Source organism: Thamnophis elegans, chromosome 6, assembly GCF_009769535.1.
Source record: "Thamnophis elegans isolate rThaEle1 chromosome 6, rThaEle1.pri, whole genome shotgun sequence".
In the NCBI taxonomy this organism is placed as follows: Eukaryota; Metazoa; Chordata; class Lepidosauria; order Squamata; family Colubridae; genus Thamnophis; species Thamnophis elegans.
Window position 1 is genome coordinate 2,939,810 of NC_045546.1, and position 9,940 is coordinate 2,949,749.

Below are 9,940 nucleotides of genomic sequence, written 5' to 3' on the forward strand. Positions count from 1 at the left end.
ATTGACCCAGTTAGCTGAACTAAGTTATCATTTCCACAAGGCTTCTAAAGTTATTTCAGAAAAAGAAATTCCGGGACTGTTTTCAGAATCGCAGCCCACTTTATTAAATCGAGGTTTGGTTGACTTGTTCTCCTCGGTCTCTTTCCCAACCGAGTTCGACCCATACAGAAGACAGTGGAGGGGTTTTCCCCCCTTCCACAAATGAATTTTAAGTTCTCTTATGAAAACTAAGACTTTGCAAAGAGCTAAAATCGATGGCCATCTAGGTTTACTGTTTATGCGCAGTGACTTCCACGAAAACTTGGGCCAACGAGTGAACCACGGGCTCTGAAATTTGGGGGAATTTTTTTTTAAATGTAGAATTGCTACAAAAAAACCCATTTTGGAAATATTTTTGGCCATAACAAGAAGAAGGAAGGGGTGGGGGGAATGAATTTTTTTGGTATAGTTTCTTTCCATGCAGAAATAAAATGTGAATTTGCTATTTTGGTGTGAGCAGTTGGTTGTAACAGTAAAGGAATCGCTGCTTTTCTGATTGGGCTTGGAAGCTAAACCTGGGGTGTGGATGGAAGACCATGGTTTATCTCCAAGTAAAATTTCCTAACCGGTGAAATCACTTCGATAATCCTCGACATACGACCATTACGGAGCCCAGAACTGTGGTCGTAAGTTGTTGGTCATTAATTAAGTAGCTCACCAAAATATGGTTATGTGACTGGGAGGATGACTCAGCCACAGAACTTCGAATCTGGGTTGGAAATGCCTCTTTTTGGGTCCGTCGTAATTTTGAGCGGTTGCTAAGCAACCTGTCGTAAGTCGAGAACGATGCCCTGTATCGTTGCCCCCCCAAACCAACAAAGATGTGGTCATAAAAATCATTTTGAAGTTGGGTTCAACCCCAAGAGGATTTTTTTTAAATATAAATTTATTTTATCTTATCAATTTCATATATACATTCACAATTATATGATCTCATAACTGTTATTAATAATATGTATTTATAACAATTTTCCCTACTGTTAACAATATACTTGAAGGTTGCTTTTTTAACATCCCATAGATCCATCTTATCTTACAACGGTCCTACTTCTTCTTCCCTCCCTCCCTCTTTCCTTCCCTTGTTTCTTCTCTCCTACTCCCCTTCCTTCCCTCCCTCCTTCCCCTTCCCTCCTTCTCTCCTTCCTTCCTTCCCTCCTTCCTTCCTTCCTTCCCTCCTTTTTCTCCTTCTCTCCTTCCTTTCCCCCTTCCTTTCCTCCTTCCTTCCCCCTTCCTTCTCTCCTACATTCCCTCCTTCCCTCCTTTCTTCTCTCCTTCCCTCCTTCCTTCCCTCCTTTCTTCTCTCCTTCTCTCCTTCCCTCCTTCCTTCCCTCCTTGCTTCCCTCCCTCCTTCCCTCCTTCCTACCCCCCTTTCTTCTCCAAGAGGATTTCATTTGTAATAACTGTTAAGTCTTTTTTCTTCAATCTGGCCATCCTGCATTCTCAACCTGCGCTATTTCAAGACATGGGAGACTTCAATTCCCAGAATTCCCCAGCCAGCCATGCTTCCAATATTTAAAGGGGCAGTCCCAGAGAATTGGGGGAGGGGGGGAGGTTCAACTCCAAAGCATCTGAGCGCAGGACAAGAAGTAAGAGGTGGAAGATCATTAAAAACAGACCCAAGCTAGAAATAAGGAGACATTTCCCGACAGAAAAATTAATTCAATTGGATAACCACTTATCTGAAGTGGTGTAGGGTTTCCTCCCTAAGCAGGGGGTTGGACTAGAAGACCTCTAAAGTCCCTTCCAACTTTGTTAAGATGGGTGGACTTCCAACTCCCAGAATTCCCTAGCCAGTTGTGCATGACAGGATGAGAAATATTAGGTTTTATTCTGTTATCCTGTTCAAATTTTCTGAATCTATTCTATTATCCTATACCTCCCAAGGTCCCTTCTTAATTCTGTTATTCTGATGTTGTCAAATGAACCACTAGATGGCACCAGAGTCTCATCTTTCTACTCACAAGCTGAATTGGTAAATTTCTCTTTTTTAAAAAAAAAAAATCCCTTTTAAATAAATTATTTTTTTCCCCTTCTCTCCCCCTCCTCTAGGTTTCTGCTCACCACATTTCCCGTATTTGGGGACATGGCATAATAACAGGAGGGAATTCCAAGAGCAAGTGAAATAAAATGGATTTACTTTCGTGGAAAGTTCCAATGAAATATAAAACTTTCAAGGGAATTTTAGTTCAAAAACCCATCTGTTATCCCAAAGGAATGGGTCATGTCCAGACTCTTTCTCTTTTATATTTGTTGTTGCAGCTCCTTTCCCTTTAGCTATTATCTTACAAGTGAATTATAGCTTGGTGCAGTTGGAAGGGAACACCAAGATCATCTAGTCCACCCCTCAAATGTGGACCTCAGAAAACATATATAATATATATATATATATGTATGTATGTATATAAATACACACACAGAGAGACACATATATACATATAAAAGAACGTGTTAATAAAAGGCAACCGGCAGTTGGAACAGAGTTCTTTTCAGGTGGGGAGGGGGAGTAGAACTCCTTAGCAACAGAGCATGTTAATATAAGGCAACTGGCAATTGGAACAGAGTTCTTTTCAAGTGGGAAGGGGGAGTAGAACTCCTTAGCATCAGAGCGTGTTAATGACTGTATTAACGGTTGTTAAATGAATCACTGAAGTTGTTAAGTTAATAACAACGCTTGTGAAGTCCATCTGGCTTCCCCACTGTTTTGCTTGTCAGAAATAAGGAATAAAAAACAATGGAATAAGAAAGAAATAGAATATTGGAATGGAATGGAGTAAGAAATCAGAATAGAATAGTATATTGGAGTGGTTCCCAAACTTGGCAACTTTAAGACTTGTGGACTTCAACTCCCAGAATTCTCCAGCCAGCAGAACAGAGCTGGCTGGAGAATTCTGGGAGTTGAAGTCCACAAGTCTTAAAGTTGCCAAGTTTGGGAACCACTGGTATATTGGAGTGGAATGGAACAGAATAGAATAGAAATATGGAATAAAATAGAATATAGAATAGAATAATGAAATAAGGAATAGAATAGAATACAATAGAATAGAATGGAATAAGAAATAAAATATTGGAATGGGGTGGAATAAAGAAATCAGAATAGTAAAGAATATTGGAGTGGAATGGAATGGAATAAGAAATAGAAATAAAATATTGGAATGGAATGGAATAAAGAAATAGGAATAGAATAGAATATTGGAGTGGAATGGAACATAGAATAGAATAGAAATAAGGAATAAAATAGAATATATAATAGAATACAATAATGCAATAAGGAATAGAATAAGAAATAGAAATAAAATATTGGAATGGGGTGGAATAAGAAATCGGAATAGAATATTGGAATGGAATGGAACGGAACATAGAAATCAGAATAAAATAGAATAGAATAATTACAGTTCAGGGGTGTTCAGCTCCTGAACACTCCAGAGGATTAAAACCAGTCCTATGAGCAAAAACCGTCCCTACAAGCAAATCGGAAGTCTGTTCCCGAACTTCCGGTTTGCCCATAGGGTCAGTTTTTCACACTCCGGAGGCTTCAGGGAACGAAAAAAGCATGCCAAAAATGGGGGGAGCGCCGGTTGCGTGCGCATGCATGCTGTGGTAATGCGCATGGCATTATGGGTGTGGCACTCCTGCGTGCAACACCCCCCCCCGGTGCTTCCCCCGCTTTTGGCACGCGAGCCAAAGAAGGTTCTCCATCGCTGCCCTATAACATTTCAGATGAATAGCTATCCAACCTCTTCTTAAAAACCTCCAGTGTTGGAGCATTCAGCACTTCTGGAGGCAAGCCGTCCCACCGATAAATCGTTCTCAATTTCAGGCAATTTCTCCTTAGCGGATAACCACTTTTGTTTGTCTCTGGTATGGCCGTTGGATGCTGAACCTTTCAAGAGTCGAATCCAGATGGGACCGGATGATATTACCGACCGATGTTGACGTAACCAGAAGAGGGAAGCGTTAGGGAAGCATGGATGGATGATGTTTTACATGGAGTACATCCATGAAGTTCACGGATGATGTGTAGAAGGAGACAAAGGGCATTTCGGAGGCTTCTTTTGCTGGACAAGTCATCTAGCTATAATAATAAAAAGAATTCCTCTGCCAATTCCGGAGTCTTTCCGGGCCTTCGGTTTCGCACGATTGGTATTCGAGCATCGAAATCTGGCAAAATCCACACCTGTATTCTGGTGGCCCACCAGCGGAGCTGGTGGCAGATTCAGACAGTGAGGAGGTTGGGGAGGAACATGGGCCAGTCTTGGAGTCAGGGGAAGGCTTCGATGAGGGCTCTGTGTCGGAGGCAGAGAGGGGGCCAAGGCCGTCTGACAGTTATCAGCTGCCTTCGGAGTCAGACATCAGTGAGGCAGAAGAACAGCTGGAGCCTGTTCCCAGTGCGCGCCAGATGAAAAGAACAGCTGAGAAATCAGGGTCGACTTGGGAGTAAAGCCACAGGTGGACGGTGAATGGCCCCTCCCGTAGGAAATAAAAGAGGAGCGAAAGGGGAGGGGGCTTTTGCAGGAAACAATTCGTTCGTTCCTTCGTTTCAGGAGTGTGAAGATCTGTCCGTGAATCTCAGAGACTCTGTGCCAAGTCTTTCCTTGCACAGCACGGCGTTTGGACAATATTTACAGGGCAGCTTTCCAAGCTAGATAAGGTCGGTGGTCATAAATTCACCTTTGAAAGACTGTTTGCCAGGCCTTGGCTGAAGGCGAATAGGAGGAATTCACATTTGTCTAATAGAAAGGGTTTTGTTGGGGGGCAGGAACTGGGTATGTCTAGTTTGATGAAAAGAAGGATATATATGTATGTATGTATGTATGTATGTATGTATGTATGTATGTATGTATGTATATATATCTATATCTGTATATGTATATGTATATGTATATGTATGTATATGTATATATATGTTATATTTATGCTGATAAATAAATAAAGGGAGACTAGTATAGATCTATTTCAAGCTATTTAGCTCTCATCAGCTAGCCACACCCTTGTTGGGAATCGAACCTGTGCTCTATTGCCTCTTAGGCAGATGTGTTAACCATTGAGCTACAGAGCTCAACTCCTTATCAGCCAGCCAGGGTGAGAGGTATATATTTAAAGTCACAACCCCTGGTATGCCCAAATATGGGAGGAAGGTCACACTTCCACTCTCTGTCTTCGGCTCATCACAAGAGACCATCCAGACAGAAACCCAATATTTTTTATATAATATATATATAATTAAATATCCTTTTCGTTTTCTCCGCTGTGGGAAAAATGTAGTCATTTTCTCTTTCAAACATTTATTCCTGCCCTGGACCACTGAAAAGGTCAAAGCAGAATAACAGAATAATGGAAGGGACCTTGGAGGTCTTCTAGTCCAACCCATTGCTCAAGCAGCAGACCCTATATCATTTCAGACAAATGGCTGTCCAATCTCTTCTAAAAAGCATCCAGTGATGGACACGCACAACTTCTGGTGGCAAGTTGTTCCACTGGCTAATTGTCCTCACTGTCAGGAAATTTCTCCTCAGTTCTAAATTGCTTCTCTCTTGGATTAGTTTCCACCCATTGCTTCTTATTTTACCCTCAGGTGCCTTGGAGAATAGCTTGACTCCCAAATCTTCTTTGTGGCAACCCCTGAGATATTGAATGTATACCTAGAATTGCATGTAAGAGAATAAATGATAGTAAGAATATATAGCACATTATAGAGAAACAATCTTTGGTTATAAGTAGCTAAGTATAAATAAATATAGAATTGTACATAAAAATGGATAACGAACAAGGAGATTATGAACGTAAGATAGAAAGGTATAGAAAGGGAAAACACTAACTGCAAAGAAACCGATACAGAACTGCGGTATGATATACGATGGAACTTATTGTTCCTATGTTGTTTTTAAGTCATGTGTTTGTTTTTGTTGATGTGCTTATGTGTGTAAAATAAAAACTTTAAAAAAAAACAAGGAAAGTGCCTGGAAACTAGGGAAGTGGAGGCTGAGATAAAAATTTACGGATCACATCAACGGGCTGGACTGTTGCGAAGGGATTTCATGAATATTCTCAGTAATGTTAAACTTCTGCTCGCTCTCTGATTCCCATCTGGGTAGGGAGGGAGTTATCTCCAAATGCTTGGCTTTAAATGTGTGTGTGTGTGTGTGTGTGTGTGTGTTTGAGGGGAGGCCACCCCCTCCCCTTCCTCCTTTCTCCTCCAAATGAGCAGGAGGTCACATTTCTTTGCCTCCCTGAAAGGCCAGGGCTGTTCTTTACATTCGATGATCAGAGTTGGAAGGGACCTTGGAGGTCATCAAGTCCAACCCCTCCCCCCAGCACGAGACCCAACGCCCGGGATGGTGAAGTTATGGCAATGCGAGGCCTTGCCCTGTCAGCGCCAGTGCGCATGGGAGTGCTGACCAGCTGATTTGTGGCCTTGATTTTTGGCCGGTTTTTTTGCCCTCCGGAGGCTTCCCTAAAAAAATGGCTCAATGGAAGTCTGTTCCCAAACTTCCGGTTTGCATGTTGGGCCGTTTTCTGCCTTCCCCAGGGCTCCTAGAAAGCCTCTGAAACCAGATGGAAGAACGCAGAGGTTGGAAAGGAGCTGGCAAGGGCAGCAGAATAGCCAGAATAATCTTTTTTTTTTAATTTTTATTTTATACACATAAGCACATCAACAGAACACATAAACACATTAACAAAAATAACCACATAACTTAAAAACAACATAGGAACAATAAGTTCCATCGTATATCATACCGCAGTTACGAATCGGTTTCTTTGCAGTTAGTGTTTTCCCTTCTATATATTTCTATCTTGCATTCATAATCTCCTTGTTCGTTATCCATTTTTATGTACATTTCTTTATTTATTTATACTTAGCTACTTATGACCAGATATTATTTACCTATATTGTGCTTTATATTTTTACTGTCATTTATTCTCTTACATACAGATTATAGATATACATTCACATAATTATTCTTTTTCTTTGCCATTCTTATATTATTATTATTCCATTTAAAAGGTTATAAGGTATAGCTTGGAATGCTTTGTTTACCAGCCTTCGCACCTGCTAAGACACCACCTTGTTTTCTCTTTCTTTTCTTTTCTCCCTCCCTTCCTTCTCTACTTCCTTCCTTCCTCTTCTCCTTCCCTTTCTTCCTTCCCTTACTTCTCCCCTACTCCTACCCTCTTTCTTTTCCTTCCTACCCTCTCTCCTTCTCTTTCTCTCTCTTCCTCTTCTTCTTTTTCTCTCCCTCCCACCCACCTCTCCTTACGACTTTCTTCCCCTACCTCTCCTCCACATCTCACCTTATTTTCTCTTTCTTTTCTTTTCTCCCTCCCTTCCTTCTCTACTTCCTTCCTTCCTCTTCTCCTTCCCCTTCTTCCTTCCCTTACTTCTCCCCTACTCCTACCCTCTTTCTTCTCCTTCTCTTTCTCTCTCTTCCCCCTCTTCTTCTCTTTCTCTCCCTCCCACCCACCTCTCCTTACCACTTTCTTCCCCTACCTCTCCTCCACATCTCACCTTATTTTCTCTTTCTTTTCTTTTCTCCCTCCCTTCCTTCTCTACTTCCTTCCTTCCTCTTCTCCTTCCGCTTCTTCCTTCCCTTACTTCTCCCCTACTCCTACCCTCTGTCTTCTCTGTCTACCCTCTAATCTTTTGTGTTGGGTGTGAAAGTTCTCTTTTTTCTTCTCCTCCTTCTGTCTCACTTTGGAACTTGGCGAGCGTCTGGGTGAAGAAAAACTTTAATTTTCTAGCCATCCGCCGGGGGATTTTTCAGGGACAACTCCCCCTGATTTCGGCCAGGAATTTGAACTGCTCGGTTTTCAGCCAAAGAACTGGAAAACTACACGGGTCAGTAGCCGAAGCCAATCTAGGCTTTCCATGGAGCCAAACGCCATTCCTGCGAAGGGAGCAATCCAACCTTTGCAGTTAGGGATTAGCTACTCAGCATCCCCTAATCCACCCCGCAGCTGGTCCCTGATTTATGACCAGGATTGGGACTGGAACACCTGTTGCTAAGCGATGTGGTCCTTAAGCAAGTCATGCCTGGTTTTACGACCCTTCTTGCTGTGGTTGCTGAGTGAATCATGTGATTCCAATGGGATATTTTTGTAGCTCAGGGTTGAACTGCAGGAGTCCTCTCTGAGCTTGGTGGTTTTCTTGCAGACGTTTCAGGACCCAGCTAGGGAACATCATCAGTGCTAGAAGGGAGAAGTGTTTGTATAGAGGAGGAGCAGGAGGAGGAGGAAGAGGAGGGGGGAGGAAGCAGAGGAGGAGAACTGTGGGGTCCTTGATGTTCTCTAAGCCTGGATGTTTTCTTGCAGACGTTTCAGGACCCAACTAGGTAATATCATCAGTTAAAAGGGAGACAGGGGTTTGTGGAAAGGAGGAGGAGGAGGAGGAGGAGGAAGAGGAGAGGGTGGTGGAGGAGGGAGAGGGAGGGAAGGAGGAAGAGGAGGAGAGGGTGGAGGAGGAAGAGGAGGAGGAGAGGGTGGTGGAGGAGGAGGAGAAGAAAGGGGAGGAGGGAAGGAGGAAGAGGAGGAGAGGGTGGAGGAGGAGGAGGAGGAGGAAGAGGAGCGGGTGGTGGAGGAGGGAGAGGGAGGGAAGGAGGAAGAGGGTGGAGGAGGAAGAGGAGGAGGAGAGGGTGGTGGAGGAGGAGGAGAAGAAAGGGGAGGAGGGAAGGAGGAGGAGGAGGAGGAGGAGGAAGAGGAAGAGAGGGTGGAGGAGGAGGAGGAGGAGGAAGAGGAAGAGGACTGGGGTCCTTGGTGCTCTCTGAGCTTGGTTGTTTTCTTGCAGGCGTTTCGTGACCCAACTAGGTAACATCATCAGAGTTAGAAGGGGATGGTTTGTGGAGGAGGAAGAAGAGGAGGAGGAAGACTGTGGGGTCCTTGGTGTTCTCTGAGCATGGTGGTTTTCTTGCAGACGTTCCATGATCCAACTAGGAAGCATAATGAGAGTTAAAAGGGAGTCAGGGGTTTGTGGAAAGGAGGAGGACGAGGAGGACGAGGAGGAGGAGGAGGAGGAGAGGATGGTGGTGGAGGAGGAGGACGACGACTGTGGGGTCTTTTGTGCTCTCTGAACTGGGTTGTTTTCTTCTAAACGTTTCATGACCCAACTAGGGAACATCATCAGTGCTAGAAGAGAGTGGGGTTTGCAGAAGGGAGGATAAGGAGAAGGGGAGGGGGAAGGGGAGGGGAGGAGGAGGAATTGAGGGGTCCTTGGTGCTCTCTGAGCTGGGTTGTTTTCTTGCAGATGTTTTATGACACAACTAGGGAACACCATCAGAACTAGAAGGGGATGGGGTTCAGGGAGGAGGAGGAGGAAGGGGAGGAGGGGAGGAGGAGGAGGAGGAGGAGGAAGAGGAGGAGAGGGTGGAGGAGGAGGAAGAGGACTGGGGTCCTTGATGCTCTCTGAGCTTGGTGGTTTTCTTGCAGACGTTTCATGACCCAACTAGGGAACATCGTCAGAACTAGAAGGGGATGGGGTTCAGGGAGGAAGAGGAGGAGGAGGAGGAGCAGTGTGCAGCCCTTGGTGCTCTCTGAGCATGTATTTAGGACGATTGCAGTCTCCCGGGGACATCATGCGATCCCCATTTTGCAAACCTCTGGTTGGCAAAGTCAATGGGGAAGCCAGATTCCCTTCACAGCAGGAACCCTTAACTTAACAACTACAGGGATTCACTTGACAACTCGCTCGTCCACGGGAAGGTTGGCCTCCATGGTGAGCCAAGAACGACCCTAAAAAATTTGGCAGCAGCAGACGCAGCCGCGCAGGAGAGGCGTGTTGTTGTGCCTCCCGCATCCCAGGACTCTCGGCCGCGACTCCTTTCCCCGTGCTGCGGCTTCTTTCTCCGCCTGACATTCCAACCCGGAGTAAATGGGTTGCAAATGCCTGCCTCAGGCCAGCCTGCTTGGTCTA

The 9,940-nt window shown here is 44.4% G+C and overlaps 1 protein-coding gene across 1 annotated transcript in view; it reads left to right on the forward strand.

Moving 5' to 3' along the window:
- Positions 1 to 575: 575 nt before the first annotated feature.
- Positions 576 to 9,940, forward strand: part of WNT11 (Wnt family member 11) — a 114,498-nt gene continuing 105,133 nt past the window's right edge. Inside the window, exon 1 of the mRNA XM_032219696.1 lies at positions 576 to 590. Coding sequence (XP_032075587.1) covers positions 576 to 590 — 15 coding nt within the window. The remainder of the gene's footprint in view (positions 591 to 9,940) is intronic.